Source organism: Oreochromis aureus, linkage group 3 (assembly GCF_013358895.1).
Source record: "Oreochromis aureus strain Israel breed Guangdong linkage group 3, ZZ_aureus, whole genome shotgun sequence".
Taxonomy (NCBI): Eukaryota; Metazoa; Chordata; class Actinopteri; order Cichliformes; family Cichlidae; genus Oreochromis; species Oreochromis aureus.
In genome coordinates this window covers 89,910,596-89,934,223 of record NC_052944.1, presented here as the reverse complement: position 1 = coordinate 89,934,223, position 23,628 = coordinate 89,910,596, and the positions used below count along the sequence as shown (strand labels likewise).

The 23,628-nt window shown below is 44.8% G+C and overlaps 2 protein-coding genes across 4 annotated transcripts in view; one reads left to right on the top strand and one right to left on the bottom strand.

The window, feature by feature from the left end:
- LOC116320990 (nuclear factor 7, brain-like) overlaps positions 1–23,628 on the bottom strand; it is a 1,074,516-nt gene that overhangs the window by 354,239 nt on the left and 696,649 nt on the right. The window lies entirely within an intron of this gene.
- LOC116335273 (scavenger receptor cysteine-rich type 1 protein M130-like) lies at positions 1,565–5,010 on the top strand. 2 transcript variants are annotated; one of them, XM_031758920.2, is made up of 3 exons: positions 1,565–1,963; positions 2,041–2,340; positions 4,736–5,010. In XM_031758920.2, the coding sequence occupies exons 1-3, from the start codon at positions 1,834–1,836 to the stop codon at positions 4,771–4,773; spliced, it is 468 nt and encodes a 155-aa protein (XP_031614780.1). In that variant the 5' UTR covers positions 1,565–1,833; the 3' UTR covers positions 4,774–5,010. The 2 variants fall into 2 exon arrangements, with proteins under 2 accessions (XP_031614780.1, XP_039464782.1); XM_039608848.1 differs by lacking the exon at positions 4,736–5,010 and adding an exon at positions 3,005–3,154.

The following is a 23,628-nucleotide window of genomic DNA, read 5'->3' as shown; positions in this document are numbered from 1 at the left end:
GCCCTTGTCAATTTATATGAGACCATGACCTCAAACACACTATGCTTGAAAGTGGATGGTATCAGAAGCCACCGTTCACGAACCGGCCACAGGAACATGCGGTCTTAAGCCACACAATTGTTTTGCATCCGTTTGAAAATGTAGAACATAAAATTAGAATTTTGGCAACTTAGTAATATTGATTTACCAGCTACTGTCATTTAGTAAAAACTTAAATAATTAGTTGTGATTTTATAAGATAAAGGTCTAATCATCTCTTAGTTTACTTAGATTGCACAGAGTATATATTTGTTAATAATTTGAATCATTTTGGATAAGGTTAAGTATAAGATAATGGGGAATTTCAGTTTTTACTTTATAATTTGTTTAGCGTAAGATTTACAGTTAAATTGTATTTTCTTTCCTTATTTAATTTTTACGTACTGTTCCTTTAATACAGGGTAACTGGGCACGGGGGGAGCGTTCCCGACGGGCAGTGTGGAGTAACGGGGCTTTAACTAGCTGTGGAGTCAAACAGTTTTCTTACCATGTTTGCAGTGTACAGGAACATTCAAACGGATTACTGTATTTCAAGACAGTGGAAATAAATGTTTGCCTGTTTGTTTTTCAACTACAAGCGGACTTTGTGGATTATGTTCAACTGCACAAGGACACGCGTATGGCCCGACTACCAGCTAGTGCTTCCGCGGTATTAGTGATAATTATGATTTCTACATGTTTAATCTTGATTTTTACCAAATTTACTAATATTAACTCCTTCTCTGCTAACACTTAATGCGATTCATTAACAGCAATGGATGAACAAATCAGGCCCGGTGGTTTGATTTGATGGAAAATAATAAATGTCAAAAAAGTATACCTACCTACCTTAGTTTAATCAAAAACACTCAAAATAAGTTGGATGTTTTTTTGGTTTCTGATTTCCTGGTTGGGTGAGGGAAAGAAGAACCAACTGTTTACATTCACAGTGCCATCGGGAGGATATTTTCAGCATTTTTAGCAAGTATAAGATTTAGAATAGGAATTTGATTCCTACGTGAAATGAAAATATTTGCTTGATTTTTTTGCTCGTGCATCTGTTGTAACATACATATTATTCCATAAACATCACATCTGTGATAAATGTGAAACATAATATGTAGAGTAATTTGATTACAAATTTTTGGAATCCCACTGTCGCCAAGGTGCTTGCTCATTGGGGGTCATATGATTGTTGGGTTTTCTGTGTTTGCTTTGTATTATTGTGGGATCTTTGCTTCACAATACAAAGCAACTCGAGGTTACTGTTGTTGTGATTTGACTGTATAAATAGATGTGAACTGAGTTGGCGTCATGAAAAGCACCCAAAGACTTGAGTCAAGTAAAAGACCTGTTTGATGGTATCTCTTAGCTGGATTTTTTCTGCAGTCTTTAGGTTCTCTTTCATATTTGTGCACATTTGTCACAGTTCAGTTGTATATTTTGTAACTTCTAAAGCTGTTTTTTTTGTTGTCTTTGTGCATGTTTGGTTTGGATTTACTAGATGAACTATGATTTTCACACTTTGAAAGTTTGAATCAGTGAAGTTGTTTGCTGACATCTTCTTCTCGTGTCTGCTGTCTCTGATCTCTGTCTGTTGGATCTTCTCTGATCTCTTCAGACTCTGTGAGGCTGCTGAATGGGACCAGTCTGTGTTCAGGCAGACTGGAGGTCAACTACAACCAGTCTAACCAGTCCAAGCAGAGCTGGACCTCCGTGTGTGAAGCTGATTTTGACCAGCAGGATGCAGAGGTGGTCTGTAGGGAGATTGGCTGCGGGCCTCCCTCATCCCTCCAGGGGGCGCTCTATGGAGACATGGGGGCTCCAGTGTGGAGCAAAGAGTTCCAGTGTGAAGGCCATGAGTCTACTCTCCTGGACTGTAGGAGCTCAAACTCTACTAGAAGCAGCTGCTCACCAGGCAAAGCTGTTGGACTCACCTGCTCAGGTAGAAGAGCTGCTGCAGCTTCGATTTGCTTCAAACACACTTCATTTTTTACTGATGACTCTCTGCTTTCTGTTCAGAGCCTATCAGGTTAGTGGGAGGAGCCAGTCGCTGTGCAGGTATACTGGAAGTGAAACTGGGAGAGTGGAGACCAGTGCATACATTGCGCTTAACCCTGAAGGAAGCAGCTGCTTTTTGCGAACATCTGAACTGTGGCTCAGATGTTTCTGTAAAACAGAGAAATTCTTCAAACAGACCTCTGTGGGCTCCCAGACCTTACTGTGGACTTACTTATTTTTCTGCGATGGGGTGTTTAAAACACACAATCATTGTCAGTTCATCATGGAGGTCTCCTCCAGTCCTGGAGCTCACCTGTTCAGGTAAGCCAATCTGTGACTTCATCAACTGTATAGCTAGAGGTGGGTGGAGCAGACAGACTTGAGTCCAGCAAATGTGCTTTTTGATAACAGCTTTTGTTTTTGCATCTTAGCTGGATTTTATTGTCACTCTTTAGTTTCTCCTTCATATTTTTGTCACAGATCAAATGAATACTGTTTTTCTTCTGAAGCTCTGTGTTGTCTGAATGTGTTTTAGTGTGAACTGAAGTCAGCTAATTGTGATGCGTGTGATACAATCAGCTGATTTCTGATCTTTTTCTTTTTAGCTAGTTAGGATTTATTGGTGTTAGAAATCACTGATGTTTCTTTGATAGCCATGATGTTTGTCCTGTGGAAGAGAATTAGCTGTGGCTGATTAACATTACATTTTTCATCCTGTGATTTGAACTGTAAGGAGCTCGGTTCATACAGAGCCTTTAAATACACTTCACATTACTGGGACTGATTTAGCTCCCAGCACTACAGATAGTTATTATTCTATGAGCTCCACCTTTATCCTCTCCTGCCTTAGTGATGGCCTTCCCTCCTCAGTGTTTTCTTCTCTGATTAGCTCCTTGTGTACTTTAAAGGCCAGCTGTTTCATTAGTTAGCTTCCAGTGTCTGTTCACCACCTGCTGCTCTCCTCATATCTCTGTTTTCCTCTTAGGGTGAGTTTCCTTTTCCGGATTTCCATCTTTTGTTCAGACTGAGTAACCTGCTGTATTCTGCTTCTCCAAGTGTCATTAAAACTCACTGAATGTGTTAGAGTTTGTTGATTTACTGCTGCATGAATAAAATTCTATTGAATCTGATTAAATCGGACAGATGCACATTTCACACCCTTATTGTAATTGAGTACTTTTACTTTTACATGTACTTCTAAGTAAGAAATAAGAATCACTGTGGTCCATGATGTCCTTTAAGTCCAGACCTCAAGTTGACTGAAGTATTGTGATGGCTTAAAGAAACCCACAAACCTCAATACACTCAACCTGTCACGGTCTGGCAGGCAGACCGTGGGGATATGGGGAATGAGGACCCCAAACGCAGACTCTGCGATGCAAACAGTGCTCTTTATTTACAGTGAGAAGCTGTAAACACAATAACTCCCCGTTGCTCCCTTGAATCCCGTGTGTGTGCTCCCCTCCGACGTCTGTGCTCGTGCTCGTGTTCCCCGCTGTTGTGTTTCCGCACACCCCGTGCGTGCTGCCTTTCTGGACCACTCCTCCTCCTGCAGGAAAACCATAGAAGCAGCTGTCAACACTAACCCCGGTGGGCATACACGAACACGAACACGAACACACACACACACACACACACACACACACACACACACACACACACACACACACACACACACACACACACACACACACACACACACACACACACACACACACACACACACACACACACACACACACACACACACACACACACACACTCTCCTAAGTAGCTCCCCCGACGAGCCCTGATCACCAACAGGTGTGTGGCAGGAACTTCAGGTGTGGCCAGTCCTCCTGCAGGGCCACACCCATCAGGCCTGCATGTGGCTGTTCTCCATCCTCCAGCCACACCCGCAGACACACATGTACACACCCACACCCTGCCTATACATATAATGAGTGGAACACAGAATAACACAGCATAGTGCAGAAAAACACACATCCCCAAATAATAACAATAATAATAACAACAACAACAACAGTCAAAACCGGTCACAACAGTCAAAACTGCTCATGGACCCCCGAGTCCTCCAGAGCCGGGTCCATGACACAACCAATTCTGTAAAGAACAGTAGACCAAAATTCCTGAGTCTGATAAACTCATAGAGAAAACCATTATTGCAAGTCATTGCACATCATCCCTGTTCTTCAGGAACTTCACTGGCTCCCTGTGAAATTCCAGATAATATACAATCTTCTTCTGCTCACCTTCAAGGCCATTCATTATCTTGCACCTCCTTACCTTTCTGATCTATTAAGCACTACCTTTTCTGCCTGCTCACTTCTATCCTCTTCTTCTATATTGCTGTGCCTTCTTTCCCCCTCACCACCATGTGAAGCAGAGCTTTCAGCTGCTCTGCTCCCAGGCTGTGGAACTCTCTAACCCCAGATATAAAAAACATTGGTTCTCTCCCCCAGTTTAAACCTCATCTCAAAACCCATCTATTCAAATCTGCATATTCAGTGTGAACCCACAGTTTGTTAATTTTGTCTTGTGCTTTGTTTGATTGTTCTTCGTTTTGTCATTGTTCTACTATGTGTTTTCTCCTATTGTAAAGTGTTCTTGGGTGTCTTGAAAGGAGCTTTATAAATACATTTCATTATTATTATTATTATTGTTATTGTTGTTGTTGTTGCTAAAGATGGACCTCTGTGCTGTCATGTCTCTCTAGGAAAACAGGGGGCAGGTGCAGGGCAGATGGGAGAATAGGGGCCTGGTGGACTTTAACCTCTGTGTTGGTGCTGCTGAAGAACGGATGGCTGAAGAGGGAGGTTCTCAGGGAGCAGAAGAGGCAGTCCAGTGAGCTAATGTCACAGTCAGACACATTTTCAGCTGACAAATGAGGAACCATCAGTTCAGATTTGACTTTTTCCCCTTTAAACAGCCTTCAACTGTAATGATTCTGCAGTTTTCTTACTGTAAGCATTAAAATACTAAAACTATCAATGTGTCTGTGAGTCTGTCAAGTTTGTCTAATCTCTCTGCTCACTGTTTCCTACTAGACATATCAAATATGAGCACAGGTGATGAGTTTCCTCTAAATAATCCAGTGGTGCACTCTGCTATTTTTGTTGTGGTCATAATTTAATGTAGACTTTAGTTGAAGGATATTTATTAACCTCCTAAGACCCGAGCTCTTCCACGGCATGGATTTTTAATTTCTCTTTGATATTTGGGCATATTGGGGCCCAATGAATGTAAAAACAAAGAATTACCAGATATTTTTCTTTACCTAATTTTTGTTTCTAATACAAATGAGAGCCACATACGAGGATATTCGTTTAAAATTTCGATAGAACAGTAGCAGTATAATGTCCTCGTAAGTGGATATCAGGCAGTTGTAGAGCAAAATTGAGTATTTTGGTCTAAATAGCCCAAAATGTGATGTCCACATATGTGGACGCCAGGTCCTAGGAGGTTAAAGAAATTTAGCAGGTGCAAAGCTAAAGCAGAATCAAATGATAATAACAATCACAGAATAATAATGAAATAACATCAGTTATACTTGTCTAATTGAGCTAATGCTTTTCATATCTTTGGGAGGAAAGAGGTTGGCGAGGAGACGGGCCTGAAGATGTGTTTATCTCAGTGTTTCATGTTAAAGAAAATAATCCAGAAGGAAAGCAATGGATTCTTTCTGAAAAATTTAACATTTGATGAGCAGAGAAAAATCCAATTGAAATAGTGTCTAATACGAGGACATCAAGTCTGTATTAGAAGTCCAATCCTTTAAAATTGGCAATCCCAATTTAAATAAGGTATGGATTAGGACTCTAATTGTCCCATTTATGGTTCTCATGAAGGAACCTTTTAAAAACAAGCGCGTTCATGCTCACAGGTGTACACACGGGTGATCACACACACAAACTACACGCTTTTTGGCTCCTACCTCAAAGCACACTGTGCGCTGTCGATCTTACGTGCTGCACAATAATGTTTAATATTTAGTATTTACTGTCATATTCCCATATATCATTGTGATGTTGTTTATTACTCTCGTTTTCTTCTGCTTGCTTTCTTTTTTTTCTTAACAGGTGATCCAGGTGATCGATATATGTATTTTTTGTCTGCTTATTCTGTTGGTTTTTGGTTTTTGCCCTTCTCCCCCGTCCCTCTTCTCAGCTGTTTTTCTTTCCTCTTTCTTTCTCCCTTTTCTTTCCACCAGTCAAGTCTGTCCCGTATTCAGCAAGTGAAAATAAAATAAACAATAAAGGTGAATCAAATGGACCATTACGGCAAGGCTGGGATGGTCCATTTGTAAAGTAAATCCGTTGGGCATCTTTCTTCGCCTTTAGACAATAATTCTGATGGCAAAAGAACCAAACGGGACAGGTTAAAAAAAAAAAAAAAAAAAAAAAGAATAATAATGAAATAACATCAGTTATACTTGTCTAATTGAGCTAATGCTTTTCATATCTTTGGGAGGAAAGAGGTTGGCGAGGAGACGGGCCTGAAGATGTGTTTATCTCAGTGTTTCATGTTAAAGAAAATAATCCAGAAGGAAAGCAATGGATTCTTTCTTAAAAATTCAACATTTGATGAGCAGAGAAAAATCCAATTGAAATAGTGTCTAATACGAGGACATCAAGTCTGTATTAGAAGTCCAATCCTTTAAAATTGGCAATCCCAATTTAAATAAGGTATGGATTAGGACTCTAATTGTCCCATTTATGGTTCTTATGTGTCTGAAACAGTCTAAGCAGAAACAGGACATAAACAGTGTTTTGGTATCCATCCTGACCTCCCAAAGCAATTTTTCACTTGAGATTTTTCATTTTCTTCTTTACCATGTGTTTAAGTAAGCAGAGGTTGCTGTCAGAATGAAACAGAATTATGGATCCCAATAAACTGTTTGCAGAAAAAGCCTCTGGATTCACGTGCATACAAGGACAGTGTCTAAAGTATTGGAAGACATAAAATAAGAGGCTAAAGCCTATGAAGAAAACTTCAAGGAGACCTACAAAACTGTGTATGGACCTCTGATTAAACGATTTTCTGTCAAACTACAACCATTACTACAAACGTGTTATTGCAATATTGTTGTTACGAATTGCTGTTTCTGTGGCTGTGATCAGCTCCACTAGCGGGATTTGTCTCGGTGTGAGAGCAAAATTCAACCCTTTAGCAAGGATTTCTTTCGCCATCTTACAATGCTGTGATTGCAGCCATTCCCCAACTCTCTGTGAATGGTACTCATGGCCATTGATCAGTGTTCTTTGATCAGTGGGTTTTAGTCAGTGGTTGTTGATCAATGGTCATGAGAATTTGTATAATTAAGTTTAAGGAACTGACCTCATAGCCCATTGTTCCTTCAGTGGGCTGGTTTCAGTCATTATGCAAATGTACTGTTTATAAGGTTTGGGGAAACCTGCAGTCAGCTGAGACTGAAGAAGTCACTTGGATGAGTGACGAAACGTTTCTGTCCAAGCCCAGTTATCAATATTTTGTGCCATTGTCACAAGCAGTTGGTTGATGTTGCTGTTGTAGATGGTGACCAAGTCAGTGAAGTGTTCTCTGCAGTAACTCTGAGCTTCAGTCCAGTTCATCAGCTGGTTCACAAAGTGGTATTCTCTGGAGTGGGGAGGAAGTGTGGAAAGTCCTCCTGAGAAAAATGAAAGTTTTTATTGTGGAAACTGGGCTGTTAGACGAATCACTGAAAAGGCAAATTCACAAAAATAAAAATTGCAACCATCTAGCCAATTACTTTGTTTTTGTACAATTCTAAGGTACCTATACTTGAGGGTTTTTTTTTTTTTTTTTTAACTTCCTATGGTGTATCCATCAGTGGGGCTTATCACATACAAAGACATAAAAGAACAGTACGTTTCAAATCCTGTACTTCACACTTTTACATCAGTAAAGATGCTGAATTAGTACTTTTACCAGATAACAAAAGTATCTGCTCTTCTACATAAGTTAGGAATGTCTGTACTTTTGCTACCTTTGAGGCATGATTGTGATATTTTTCAAGGGTAATTGTTTACAAATAATATAGAACAATATACACAGCTGTCAGATGAAGATGTGGGATTTAGAAGACATTGTTACATTCATCATCAGGCAAAATCTTATCAAAACTGCATTTATTGATAAAACTATATGTATTACATGCATATTTGAATGAGACCTAACACCAAAGCAGCAGCTGTAAATAATGAGTCTCTCACACACAGAAAAAACTGCGACTCGTTTGAGATTTAATGTTTTGTTTTCAAATAATTTTGCATCCTCATCTGTCACACCAAGCCTCCGGATGTCCTCCTCTACTACATCCATCAATCATGTCTGAGTTCTTCTTCTTTCTCTCCTTCCTGGCAACACCATCTTCATCCTCCTGTGTTGAATATTTCCACTCTCCCTCCTCTGCACCATCTCAGCCTGTCTTCTGATCCTGGACCATTTTCTCTGTTTCTTGTCTGTGTGTTGGTTAATAATTCTTATCGTTTCCCAGGCACAGGTGTGGCTACACAACATCCACTAACACACCTGACTCCACTTACATGCCACCTACAGTTTACATGACCTCAGACTGTCTCTGTATGTTTTGCTGGATTTTTGAGCAACAATGTGAGAGCTAAACCTCCTGGTTAAAAAAGTAGTTTTCTTCTTCTATAAAGCTATAAACCTACATCTCCTGGTTTCCTTTATTACAGAATACATTTTTTGCGCATGTCCAGACCGCAACGAAATCTGCCTGATTGATTCTCCCCCACTGGTAAGCACTACCTTGGAACCTAAACGATGCAACCTGGGATGACTTACTTGTTTACTGGAAAAACAGCTATGCATACCAGAGAAAAACTATGACCTCTAATATACAATATCGGTATCCTGACCGAAATTACTGGATCGGATATAGAAGAGAAAACAAGATGTCCGATCCATTAAGTATCACAAAAGCACCTCACAAAACTTGCGACATGGCGTTACCCAGCTCATGACCTTAGCACGTAGGAGCAGTACGCGTCCCGTGATAGAGCGGCTGTGGTGTGCGAGATGCTACATACTTCCAAACCAGGATTTCATCTCAGAGAGAGCTATCCCAGAGACATAAAGCAAGTGTGTAAGTCCATCTCTGAATGTTTGTAAAGCATTCCCATGTTAAGCTTAACAACCGATATATGGAGCGACTGCCTCTCTCTCTCCCTCTCTCTCCTGTTGCTTCTTTCATCATGAAACTGATCAATGATCAGCTGATCGGCTTTTCTTTCGCGAGTCCTGTCGACCACTTTGCGCCAGAGAGAGGAAACCAGCAGATAATCATAAGCAGATTTAAGCTCTATAGGCTGTTGTTAGAATTTATTTAATATTACTTTCTACACCAGGATCTTTTTCTAGCTGTGCAGGGGCGGGTCTAGCAAAGTTTTGCCAGGGGGCCAGGTAGGGCATTAACAGGAAAAAGGGGCCACAAAGAAATACTTTTATTTCTTATTCTCATGTCTAGCTTTTAATGAATAATTATCTGAATCTTACAACCAAAGTTTTCATGTGATGTAAAATGTACAGAAGTCCATTATTGTATAAGGTAAATATTAAGTCTAATATATATCCTAGTTACCCTGGTAAGCTATAGTATTCTTTTCCTTTGTGAAGGTACCATCTGTGCAGTCTGCAATTCTGATGAAGCAAGATGCTGAATCCATTTAATTATTGTAGAAAAATAATTGATTTCTGTGCATTTTTTTTCCATGTACATTAAATTAAAGTTGATTACGTCAATAGAGTTGACACCCTATTAGTCAGGTTGTTTAATATTTCTGCTAGTTACTCTTTAAAATACCAGAATAGGGAGGATGGTGTATGTTTAAGTTTATTAGATTGTTCAGTATTGCTGAACTATGAAATATTTTGGGTTCATGGGTATTTTTTGCATAAAGGTATAACTAGGGATGGGTACCGGTATCCGGTGCCATCATGGCACCGGTTCTGACATAAACGGTAGTAACCAGACCGAAAAGCAGCGCACATTTCGGTGCTTTTGTTTTCCTGAGATGTGATACACTTTAGATTCTAGCCAATCATTTTACGTTTCCGAGGATAGTAGGCGGGGCCAGGTACCTACGTTCTTTTAGAGCAGAGCTACAGATTAAAAATGCCCAAGGCGAAGTGGTCAAAAGTCTGGCTGTACTTCACAGCAAAAGATGCAAACTCAGCAGCCTGCAACAAGTGCTTTAAGCTGATACTGTGATACTGTGCAAAGGAGGTAACACCTCAAATCTGATGAAACACCTGGCGACGCATAGCGTTTTTTTAAAAGCTGAGAAATGCGCCGTATTTGATAGATTTCTACGAGACCTCACACTGTGCACATCTACTGCAGGTGTGGTGCCTGTTATCGGAACCGGAGTTAGCAACATCCCCCAAAAACCCGAAGAGGAGAGTCCTGGCCCCTAGCAGAAATTCAGTTTCTGATGGCACAGATTTCTGCCCATAGTAATGGTTCAATAGATTCTGATTTAAATGTCCATAATAATTAAATGATCATTATTGTGCATCCTACAATCATATAAACAGTAACAACAAAAAGAGGCAGCAACGCTGCTTTAACGATAAATCAAACAGGCCATCCCAAGGAAATGGTGGCCGCTTCAACTAAGAAGACAACTATAAGGATTCAACAGAAAAAGACAGCAACGCTGCTATTAGCAATAACCAGGCAGGCCAAACCAAGTAATGGAGGCTGCCGACACTTAAGGAAAACCACTGCTCAGTTCAGTTACTCTCACACTCACTCACTCACTCACTCACACAGACAGACAGACAGCAGGCCTTTTCCACACCTAGACCAGAAGCACACACTGACCAGCACAGTGGAAATCCACCAGAAGCCTCTCCCACACCCACACTGCTCTCCTCCAGCTTATATCACCTCTGAGGGTAATTGGTGGTCAACGAGGGCAGATGAGCGTGATGGTAAACAGAAACTGTTACTGAAACGACACAGACACCACAGTACGTTTTACCTGCAAGGGGAGTGCAGTGGCAGAGTGCAGTGCTGCCACTCGCCTGTCCAAGCAACTCCAACACCTCTGCATCGACCTCACTCTTTTATTGACAACAGTGGTTACAAACAATTCAGTTAACCACGTGACGGTTAAGCAGTAGCAGTTTTTGATATGGGCGACATGGGCAGTTGTCCAGGGCGGCAAGGTGGAAGAGGCAGCTGTTGGGTCTGTGCTTGCAGGCCATGCTGGTTCAGAGACTTATCACCTGAGAGCAAAGCAAGACATCACAGCTCAATCGGTTTTAACTTGCGGCGCAGGGGAAGCCTGGTCAGAATCTCAGGGCTGCAATTCTGCACTCGACTTCAGACGACTCCGACCCCGGCCTTCGCTCGCAGCCTTTTATTGAAATGACACAATCCCAGGTTGTAAAACCATAGAAGATGTGTTGTAACAGTTAAGGCACTGTGTGTGCGTGTATTAAACAGGCTGGAAGAGCTGAACATTCCCTTCGAAGACTGGAGAGGTCAGTCATATGACAATGGGGCAAACATGAGGGGATAAAACAAGGGCATTCAAGCCAGTGCTCCGGGAACTGAATCCTAGAGCTCTCTTTGGTCCCTCATACACAGAATTCGGTTGTGGCTGATGCTACAAAGTGTTGAGATGAAAATATTTGAAGTGCCTCAATTCTGTGCTTTATATAAATAAGTGTTATATGAAGTTATATAGTGTAGTATTACAGTTTTTCTCGATTGCTTAAACACTATAACCAGGCCTCTAAACTAAAATTTCAAAACCATAAACGCTATTGGTCAAAAAGCTCACCCATTTCCCTGAACTATAAACACTATTCCCTGCTTTGACACATGACTCAAATTTGGTGAACTGGTACTGCAAAACTCTACACACAAATCCCTACATTTTACAGTGCTTACACCATGTAGTCATGTAGAAAGCACTAGCATGCAATAATGTTAACTTAAGTCAGCATAGCTTGAGCCCAATTAGCACACAATTAACCAGGTGGAAACACTAGGAGTCAAAATTTAGCACACACCAATCAGAACCTGCGATGGATAGATAAAAGGGCCAAAGTCAGCTCATTCAGGTTTGAAACAATGGATCCAAAGAGATGCAAAGGAAGACGACGTGGTGGAGAAAGAGGACGTGGTGAAGGAGGAGGACGTGGTGGAGAAAGAGGACGTGGTGAACAGTGTTGGGGAGTAACGGAATACATGTACCGCCGTTACGTATTCAGAATACAAAATATGAGTAACTGTATTCCGTTACAGTTACCGTTTAAAAAGGTGGTATTCAGAATACAGTTACTTTGTTGAAATAAATGGATTACACGGCGGTACTTTCCTGTTTCATATTGTCGCGGGTCAGGACTGTTTGGGTTTGTTTGACAGCTACGTTCTGTTGTTCCAGGCGGCAGTGTTACGGTTGCCATGGTTACAGGGTGACGCGCTCTCTCTGCGTGTTTCCTGGGTGAGAGCGCTTTTTGTTGTTGTTGTTGTGCTAAGCTAAAGGCAGAATGCTACAGGCATAGCTCTAAAGCATGTAGCCTGATGGGCAGTGTAGTCCGTGCTGCAGGGAGAATGGACTGCCATACCCCGTTATGTGTCTGTGAGCGAGGGAGGAGAGAAAGGAAAAGTCCGAGCTGTCACGGAGCAAAAGCGGGAGCTGGAAGCATGTAAATACAATAATAACCACCGCAGCCAAGAAGAGTGCCTGACGAGCCCATTTGTAAGTAAGCTATTAAGACTCAACTGTACACTGTGTTTGTGTTTTCCGTTGGAGCAGCCTTTCAACGCCTCTCTCTGTCTCCCGCAAGCAAAGTTGACCCAGACAACAAAGTAAAGCTAGTTTTCGGCTACCAGCCCGACACGAACCCGACGTATTAGCCAGAGGTCCCTTTACTACGTTTCGGAGCCGCGGACCTTCAGTAACAGTAATAAATCACAGCAATAGGACATTCATGTAGTTGTAAACAGCATGATAATATATTAAGTATTCCAAAGTATTCAGAATACGTTACTCTCATTGAGTAACGTAACGGAATACGTTACAGAATACATTTTGGGGCATGTATTCAGTATTCTGTAGTGGAATACATTTTAAAAGTAACCTTCCCAACACTGGTGGTGAAGGAGGAGGACGTGGTGGAGAAAGAGGACATGGTGAAAGAGGAGGACGTGGTGGAAGAGGAGGAGGAGGTGGTGAAGGAGGTGGAGGTGGAGAACGACGGGACACAAGGAAGGGAAGAGCAAGGGCACGAAGACAGTCAGTCTCGGATGAAATTCGAGCCACTTTAGTTGACCATGTCCTTGTCCATGGGATGACTATGAGGGAGGCTGGGCAACGAGTTGTCATGGTCCTGGGCCACGTTGGCCCAGTATTCTGTGTTTTTGTACTTTTGTTCTTTCATTATGCCATGATTCCTAGGTTCTGTTAAGATGTCCCTTATTTTGGTTACCCTCTGTGTGCTCCTCTGTGTGCTCCTCTGTGTATCTGTGAGCCCTCGTCTCCCCTCCTTGTGTTTTATTCCATGTTTTCCCCAGCCCGTTATGTCTGTGCTCTCTCCTCCTGTCTGAACCTCTGTACTTCCTGTTTTACTTTGACAGTCTCCCGTCAGTGTTGCGTTTTCTCCTGCCTTGTCTTGTTATGATTATCAGTGTCACCTGTGTTCCTCGTGTGCTCCCACTTCCCTCGTTAACCCTCGGTGTATTTATGTCTGCGTCTCTTTCAGTTCGTTGTCGCGTTCTCCCTCATTCATGGCCGTGTGTTTCTCTGTGCATTAGTGTATTATATCCCAGTGTAGTTCCTTATCAGTTTGCTTCACCGTTTTTCTGTCCAGCAATAAAGCTGTGTTTTGAGTTTATTCCTGCTTCCGTGAGCTTGCGTTTGGGTCCACTTCCTGCCTGCCACACAGCCGGTGTTCATGACAGAAGAACGCGACCACGACATGGACCCAGCAGCTCACAATCCCTCCGCTGAACTCCGTGAGGATTTAATTTACACGGTGGAGTATCACTGTCAGGAGTGGGCAGCGCTGCCAGGGGCAGAATATCGGGCGACCGTAGCCATCCGTTTACAGAGGATGGTGTCCGGACTCCCATGGCTGTTCGACGCGCTACATCCCCACATCCAGGACTTCCTCGTCTCCACCATACACATTCGCCCGGAGCTGCCGCTCCAGTATGAAGAGCCGGAGGACGTTCAGCCCGGTCCGCTGGAGGATTCGCGGCCTGGCTCGTCTCCTCCCCCTTCTCGGCGAAAACGGCGTTCACGCCGCCGTCGCTCCCGTACAGCCAAGCAGGCTGCACCCGTGGGAGAGAGTGACTGTGCTTCACTCACTCAGCCCAAGCTTTCTGATCCCGGACTTCATGACTTATCCCCCACTGTGAGTAGCACTGTTCGGCCCTCAGGGCATATTGTGCAGCCTAACTCAGACAATTCTGCCATTTTGTGTTTGAACTCTAGAGACACTATACAGCGAGGAACCTCCGTGTCAGATAATTCACCTGTTGCTCTCACTAGTAGTCTTTGTGTTTCTGAGTCCTCAGACTTTTGTAATGCTCGCAGTGTTTCCTCTGAGGTAGCTAGTATGAATATTTCACCTATAGAGTTAGCTGAACCTAAGACTGTTATTCCACACCAGACTCAGCTACATACTGCTACCAGCATTGTAGCCCCGCAGAGCTGTTTTACTCAGCCTGTACATTCAGAGGTCTCCCAGGCTGAGCTCAGCCACACACCACCACCATCATCAGCTCTAGATATAACCGTGCATGATGATCAGCACAAACCATCTGAGACTGAGTGTTCTCCAGGTGATGCTCCTTCTAGTGACTGTCTCGTGTTCCAGCCTTTTTTGTCTTTAGACGTTTCTGATATTCCTCAGCCAACTTCTCAACCCGCCACTGCTCTCTCGGCCCCTCAAAGATTCACTGTGAATGAGGCCTGTGTTTTTGAGCAAGCCAATTTAACGTCTACTCCTAGCATTCTGTCTGAGCCAGGTGACACAGAGACTATTAGCCATTCCTCTGCTATGAACAGTTTAATCTTTAAACCAGCTCTTATATCTGTGACTCCCAGTGTTCCTCCATCGATTTCTCAGGCTGTGGTTTTTTCTGTACCAGAACTTGACAGTGCTAACTCGGACGCTACCAGTGTAACCTCACCTTCTCCCGTGCCTGCTAAGCCTGACTCTGTTTCTGTTTTTCCTTGTGGACTCATTGTAACTGTGCATTCAATGCCTGCTAAGGTTAAGAGCCGTAAGGTTTTGTCTGCTATACATAAAATGGCAAAAGAATTTGGTTTGAGCACTGCAGAGCTGGTTGCACAGGTTAACTTTTCTGTTCCCCGGTCGTGTCGGTTTAACTCTGTGCGCCATGCTTTTCGGCCAAGTTTCATGGACTCCATGTGTGCCACGTCTTGTACGACTGTGTGTAGTGTTATTTCATATCCAGGTTGTCCAGACACTGCTTGTGTGAATTCTCCAGTACCTGTGACTGTTCCTGAACTCACTCTTCCCAAGACTGCTAACTATAAGATGGACAGCTTAAGAACAGCAGAGTTGCTGAAATCAGCCCACCATAAGTCGCTGATTGCTATTACTGTGTTCGGCACCATTAACCTCGTTTACCCAGTGACTGTTCCTGTTCCTATGCTCCGCTTGCCACCTCCAGTTCCTGTACCCAGGGCAGCGCGGGCCCAGCTTTCCCTTGCACCCGTATCAGTTCCTCGGGTGAGGGTGGCTGAGGTCCAGCTGGTCCCTACATCTGTCTCCAGCTTGGCAGCGGCTCCATTCATCCCGGCACCCGTACCTGCTCCTCGGGTGGGGTTGATGGACACCCAGCCATTGCCAGCACCTGTTCCGGCTCCCCGGGTGAGGTCAGCTGTGACCCTGCCAACTCCTGCACCCGTCCCAGTTCCTCGGGTGGGAGCAGCAGAGGTCCAGCTAGCTCCTGCACCTATGCCGGCCCCCAGGGTTAAGGCTGCAAGAGCCCAGTCCGTCCCTGCACCCGTATCTGTTCCTCGGGTGGGGAAGCCTGGTGTTCGGCCAGGCCCTGCACCCGTTCCTGCTCCCCGGAGGAGAGCAGCCAAGAGTCAGACACCTGCTCAGTCACCAGCTCAACTACCTGCTGATCCACCATCACTGCAACCACCGCTACAACTTGTACTTTTGTCCATAGCGCAGTCATTAGCTCAGTTATTAGCACAGTTTCCTGTTTTGTTACCAGCTCAGTCTATAGCACAGCTATCAGCTCCATTACCTGTTCAGTCATTCGCTCTGTTGCCACCTCAGTTTCTTGCTCCATTGCCTGTTCAGTTATCAGCTCAGTCATTAACTCTGTCACCAGCTCAGTTAGTGGCTCTGCAACCCGTTCAGTTACTGCCACCCTCTGCTAGAAGCTTTTGTGAGCCCACTCAGCCAGCTGAGGACTGCGTGGTGCTGACAAAGCTTGGACAGACTGTTTGCACTGCACAGCCCCAGCCGCTGCATCCTAAGCCGACTGCGTGCCCTGTGCAGCTACAGTTAGCGTCCACTGAGCCAGAGGTCTCCGCACCTGCTGGCTCTGCATCTCTTCTCGCTGGCGGTTCAGGAGAACCGCTCCAGCCATCCCTGGTCTCTGCTGGGGGTTCAGGAGAACCGCTCCAGCCGCTCCTCGTCTCCGCTGGCGGCTCTGGTCAGCCCGGCCAGCACCTCCTCGTCTCCGCTGGGGGTTCAGGAGAACCTCTCCAGCCGTCCCTAGTCTTCGCTGGCGGCTCTGGTCAGCCCGGCCAGCACCTCCTCGTCTCCGCTGGGGGTTCAGGAGAACCTCTCCAGCCGCTCCTCGTCTCCGCTGGCGGCTCTGATCAGCCCGGCCAGCACCTCCTCGTCTCTGCTGGAGGTTCAGGAGAACCTCTCCAGCCGTCCCTAGTCTCCGCTGGCGGCTCTGGTCAGCCCGGCCAGCACCTCCTCGTCTCCGCTGGCGGCTCTGGTCAGCCCGGCCAGCACCTCCTCGTCTCCGCTGGCGGCTCTGGTCAGCCCGGCCAGCACCTCCTCGTCTCCGCTGGCGGCTCTGGTCTGCCCGGCCAGCACCTCCTCGTCTCCGCTGGGGGTTCAGGCGAACCTCTCCAGCCGCTCCTCGTTTCCGCTGGAAGGTCCAATTCGCCGTCGCCTGGTCCAGCCTCTGCATCTGCCTCTGCATCTGCTTCGCCGTCGCCTGGTCCAGCCTCTGCATCTGCCTCTGCATCTGCTTCGCCGTCGCCTGGTCCAGCCTCTGCATCTGCCTCTGCATCTGCTTCGCCGTCGCCTGGTCCAGCCTCTGCATCAGCCTCTGCATCTGCCTCTGCATCTGCTTTGCCGTCGCCTGGTCCAGCCTCTGCATCGGCTCCTGCATCTGCCTCTGCATCGGCTCCGCCCGCGCCTGGTCCGGCCCCTGCATCGGCTCCTGCATCTGCCTCTGCATCGGCTCCGCCCGCGCCTGGTCCGGCCCCTGCATCGGCTCCGCCCGCGCCTGGTCCGGCCCCTGCATCGGCTCCGCCCGCGCCTGGTCCGGCCCCTGCATCGGCTCCGACCGCGCCTGGTCCGGCTCCGGCTTCTGCTCCGCCCACGCCTAGTCCGGCTCCGGCTTCTGCTACTGCTCCGCCTACGCCGTCGCCTGGTCCGACTCTGTTGTCTGGTCCCACCTCGTCTGGTCCTGTGCCCACCAAGCCTCGACCGGTACGCCCGACGCTTGAGAGCCGCCGTCTTCCACGCGGTCGGCCTCCGGACCCGCTCTGTAGCCGCCGCCGTCTTCCACGCGGTCGGCCTCCGGACCCGCTCTGTAGCCGCCGCCGTCTTCCACGCGGTCGGCCTCCGGACCCGTTCTGTAGCCGCCGCCGTCTTCCACGCGGTCGGCCTCCGGATCTGTTCTGCCGCCACTGCCACTTTTCTGCTGTCGCCCCCCTGAGTTGACCTTCTGCCCTTTTTGGACTTTGCTTCCTTGTTTTGACCTGTTTTGTGTATTTGTGGACTTGGTTTTTGGTATCTTGCTCCTTGTGTTTAGTTTGGTTTCGGTCCCGCCGTCCTGGTCCCCCGCCTCCCGCCCTGGGTGGGTTGTTTTCTGTTTTTTCTTGTCTTTTGGTTCTTGGGTTTGGGCTGTCGGGAGCCAGCCCTTGAGGGGGGGGTGATGTCATGGTCCTGGGCCACGTTGGCCCAGTATTCTGTGTTTTTGTACTTTTGTTCTTTCATTATGCCATGATTCCTAGGTTCTGTTAAGATGTCCCTTATTTTGGTTACCCTCTGTGTGCTCCTCTGTGTGCTCCTCTGTGTATCTGTGAGCCCTCGTCTCCCCTCCTTGTGTTTTATTCCATGTTTTCCCCAGCCCGTTATGTCTGTGCTCTCTCCTCCTGTCTGAACCTCTGTACTTCCTGTTTTACTTTGACAGTCTCCCGTCAGTGTTGCGTTTTCTCCTGCCTTGTCTTGTTATGATTATCAGTGTCACCTGTGTTCCTCGTGTGCTCCCACTTCCCTCGTTAACCCTCGGTGTATTTATGTCTGCGTCTCTTTCAGTTCGTTGTCGCGTTCTCCCTCATTCATGGCCGTGTGTTTCTCTGTGCATTAGTGTATTATTTCCCAGTGTAGTTCCTTATCAGTTTGCTTCACCGTTTTTCTGTCCAGCAATAAAGCTGTGTTTTGAGTTTATTCCTGCTTCCGTGAGCTTGCGTTTGGGTCCACTTCCTGCCTGCCACACAGCCGGTGTTCATGACACGAGTACAACCAAATTTGAGTCGCTTCACTGTTGCCTCCATCATCAGAACCTTCAGGGAGGAAAACAGGTAGGTGTACTTGCAGTAAGACTGCTTTGTACAGTAACGTTTAAGTTACTGAATTTATGTGTCTTGAGTTTCAGTATGTTTCCATTATTTTCCTGTAAAATGAATGTGTGACAGTTACAGTAATGAGTGCTTCTATTTTTGTAGGACACAGAGACGACCACCTGGTGGAGGCAGGTTAAGGCTTTTGTCGGAGGAGCAAGAGAGGGAACTTGTAAACATGGTAATTGCAAATAATGTAATCCGCCTGCAAGAGATTCAAAGGAGAGTGATTGAGGATGATCATCTTTTCGAGGCATAAATGCCATCAGCCTCTCCACAATTGACCGCATCCTCCGAAAGAATCAGTTCCGGATGAAACAGGCATACCGAGTCCCTTTCGAACGAAACTCTGACAGAGTGAAAAACCAACGTGTGGAATATGTTCAGGTATGAGTTTTGATACTGTATAAGGTATTGTGTACCATCACAGCATGGCAGTTTATGCTGCCATCTCAGCACTCTTGAACTTTGGTTCAGGGTACCGATTGACTCTACTGTGTTATGTGTTTTGCAGAGAATCTTTGAGATTGAAGGACGGCCTGTTCCCCATGAAATGATCTTTGTGGATGAGGCAGGTTTTAACCTGACCAAAAGAAGGAAAAGGGGAGGAACATAATTGGCCATCGGGCTATTGTAAATGTCCCTGGTCAGCGTGGGGGAATGTCACTATGTGCGCAGCCATCAGCCAACGAGGGGTACTCCACCGCCATGCCGTACTAGGACCCTATAACACTATGCTTCTCCTTGCTTTTCTTGATGGTTTAAGACAACATATGTTCCAGCTGGACTACAGGGAACCAGCACAGCCAGAGCAGCCTCACTACGTTGTTGTGTGGGATAACGTCAGCTTCCATCGCGCTGCTCTGGTTCGTGACTGGTTTACCAATAACCCAAGGTTTTCTAATATCTTTCTGCCTGCATACTCCCCTTTCTAAACCCGATAGAGGAGTTATTTTCGGCATGGCGGTGGAAAGTGTATGACCGAGAACCTTATGTCCGTGTTCACCTCCTTCAGGCCATGGAAGAGGCCTGCCTAGACATATCAGTAGATGCATGCCAGGGGTGGATCAGGCATGCAAGAGGATTTTACCCCGCTGCCTGGCTGGGGCCAATATAGCCTGTGATGTGGATGAGATTCTCTGGCCTGACCCAGACCAAAGACAAGATGCTGTGGTGGGATAATGTTTCTGGTGTGTGTTGTACTGTATAGTACATGAATGACAATGTGCCACTGTACATACATTGGTTGCGTCTTTTGTGTTTATCATGTGACAAGGGTTTTGAAGGGGAGAACCATAAGCAACCTAATTGTTTTGGAACTATTGTTTTGAATTAATTGTACCAGTGTGCAAAACTCTGTTGTAGTGTGTGTGTTTTTGAGGGCTTCTGTTTGATGTCTGAGGGCAAAGTTCGGTTTTTCAGCAGGAGTGAATAGTTTTGGGTGTAGAGCTTCATTTTGACCTGGAAATAGGATGTTTGGGGAATTGAGTGAGATGTTATGGATTTGTGTTTACTGTTGTGCGGATATGAGGCGTAGTTTCAAGAAATGTGTTTTAGCAATCGAGAAAAACTGTAATATAGAACAAGGTTAAGTTAGCTTTGCACAACAGCTGGTAGAAACGTCCTCCAGAGACTTACGTTTTATTTAGAGTACATTTCAGAGCCTGTATTTTTATGGCTGATGTATTGAGGGCAAATGTCATCTGATGGCGATGATAACAGAGGTTGCTTCACACTAGTCATGCTCTTAACTGTCCTCCTCTGCTCAGCGCACGCTCGCACACACACACACACACACAATTTTGCTGTGTAGGAACATGCAGATAACAGCAGCATGGCAAATGTTTACTACACAAACATGTAGAAGTCGGTCATGGAAAATAAGTATTGATTTTTAAACAACTGGACTTAAATAACAATAATTAATAGAAATTATAGTGGAGTATATTGCCTAATAAGTGTCTACATTTTTTGCCGCTTTTGTGGACTCTGAAATATTGAACTCCAGCTGTGAAAACATTGAGGAGCTTTCGACATCCTTCACTCAACCTGTACTGATATTTTGGACTATCGCTCCACTCAGGACTGTGCACGATAAGCTATTATCATAGCCATGGTTGAATAAACATACGCGCACCCTAAAACGTGATTGCAAAGACGAGATGGAAAAAGGACAGGCTGAATGTTTCTTTACAGATTTTTAGGACCTGTCTCTCTGCCAAAAGGCTGTAAAAACTGCAAAGACACAATTTGCCTCAAACCTAGTGTCAACAAATAGTCACAGGCCACAGGTACTTTTTAATGTTTGTAATCGTATTCCACAGTTCGTAAGTCCACGTGATAATGTTGGAGCCGTACCTTCACCTGTACCTGTACCTAGCATGTGTGATGACTTTTTCTTATTTTTTACCAGCAAAGTTTTATCTATTAGGTCTTATGCCTTGTAGCCCACTGCCTCAGACCCCAATGTCCCTCCTATGTGCTCAGCTGTCTTAGAGCAGTTTGAGTCTGTCTCCCTGAACGAATTGTCTGTTGCACAGTTCGTCATCTAAGATCTTCACACTGCCCCTGAGATTGTCTTCTATTGATGTGTGGGTCGCAAACGAAACAGCTCTTAGAGCCGGATCTTTGACGTGAACGACGCGAGCCGGCTCCTTATCGCGAGCCGTGGGGTTTTTTTTGTTTGTTTTTTTTCCCCCCTCTTTCTCTCACCCTCTCTCTTGCCCTTTTTTTTCGCTTCACTCCGCATGCGAGGCTTGTGCTTTGCGCTGGGATGAGGGGGGAGGGGCGGTAGTTACACTCACAGTAGCACAGGAACAAGAGAGAGAAAGAGAGCCAGGGACAACAACGTCACATTAAAAAGGTATAGTAATCATCCACAACTATTTTCAGTTGCAGATGATAAAGGATTCAGAAAGTTTATTCATGCAGGTGATAGGTTTGTAGCTTAAACCTATTCGCTGGAACGTTAAAGGCAATGTAATTACACAGCAAGCAAGACACGAAGTAGGCAAAGTTCTTTGTGGTACTCATGCATGAGGGAGGCCTGCCTGGAGCCAAGTGTCGTTCCACCCACTTGACCTCCGTCAGACTCTCAGCCAGGTTCCCCATAGCACTCCTTTTATTGAGGTTACTTGAATATGCATAGGTTCATTAACATATGATGTATACATACACACAAAGAGTACCTTGCCTGTGGTTTTGTAAGTGCGTGTGTGTGTGTGTGTGTGTGTGTGTGTGTGTGTGTGTGTGTGTGTGTGTGTGTGTGTGTGTGTGTGTGTTACCTCCTGCTGACCAAAGGGTCGTAAACGCAGGAAGCTTACATCAAAAGAAGCAGATCTTCCAGATAGGATGTATCTGCAATAAAACACTATAGCCCCTCACCCAGAACCTCGAGAATCTGAGGAGGGGGACTGCGAAATTCCTTTCATCCCACAGTTAAACAATATAGAAATGGATGGTAAGAATAAAAATGACAAACATTTAACAATTCACTCTGACACAGGCCCATATGACAGAGAATATGCATCTTCTTTTTGTTTTCATATTTTAATTTCTATTTAATTGTGTTGTGGTTTGCAGTGTTTTGTGTTGTTTCACTTTAAATTTGTTTAAAAGGAAAAACCTGAAAATTTAAATAGTTAAAAGTTGAAATGTGAATACTTGGTTTTTGTATTACATGATTTATTTATTACATTTTATGTGGAGTGAATAAATAAAAGTATATTTACGACAGAGACAAGAGCACGTACAAACTCCAAAACGCGTACAAAAGACAACAGAAGTGCTCCAGGATGCTAGGCGCAGTGTTGAGCTTTTGTAACTAAAAAAAAAACAGCTTTAATGCTGAACTAAAAAGGTACCAGAACTAAGACTTCAAACATAAACTCTGGCAAGCAGACAAAACACACAGCATAATAAACGGTAGATCGCAACAATGACAAACTGAAACACAGGGCTTAAATACATAGAGGGAGCAATCAGGGAATGGGCAACAGGAGGGAAACACAGCTGGGGCAAATCAGGCCTAACGAGACAGGGGAAGCAAAACCAGATACATTAACATAAGACAGAGACCTTCAAAGTAAAACAGGAAACATAACACAGACTGAACAACAGACAGACTCACAGACAGGCACTACAGAGGGAACAGAGACGTGGGACCAGGGCAGACACGGGGATATAGCCGACAGGGGAGACAGCAACTAAGGATAACACAGAGACATAAACCAAAAGACAGAACTCTAACAAAGAAACCAAAGACTAGAAATGATAAATAATACAATAAACTCAAATCCCTGGGTCAACGACCCAGGCATCCTAACAGGAAGTACCAACGACCGGATTTGGTGTGTGGTAGTAACAGGTAAATGAACATTTCTTTTTAATTATTTGAATATATATGAGTGCTTGTGTATAAATACACAAACAATACACATATGCTTTCAATTGTGTAATTTAAGTGATCTGGGTAGCTCTGTTTTGGAAGTTCAGTTAATACTAGAAATGTGTTTTGGAGTTTGTACGTGCTTTAAATAAAACTTTTTTTTTTTACAGTAGGAATTCCTTTTCTGCATAATTTTATATTATTGTTAATAATAAATTATTTAAAGCAATAAAACAACCTGAAGAGCAGGTTCGGAGCCGAAAGAGCCAGTTCTCTAAAAAGAGCCGGAAATCCCATCACTATTGTCTGTCTCTGTTAAAATACTTTTAATACTGTTGGGCATTTTATCCAGGGAATAATCAACACTTCCCTTGCTACAGG

Excerpts from the sequence above, each read along its gene's own strand:
- LOC116335273 (XM_031758920.2), top strand. The coding sequence starts at position 1,834 with ATGGGGGCTCCAGTGTGGAGCAAAGAGTTCCAGTGTGAAGGCCATGAG. Across the intron at positions 1,964-2,040 it reads TGTTGGACTCACCTGCTCAG|AGCCTATCAGGTTAGTGGGA; the intron begins GTAGAAGAGCTG and ends CTTTCTGTTCAG. Across the intron at positions 2,341-4,735 it reads CCTGGAGCTCACCTGTTCAG|GAAAACAGGGGGCAGGTGCA; the intron begins GTAAGCCAATCT and ends ATGTCTCTCTAG.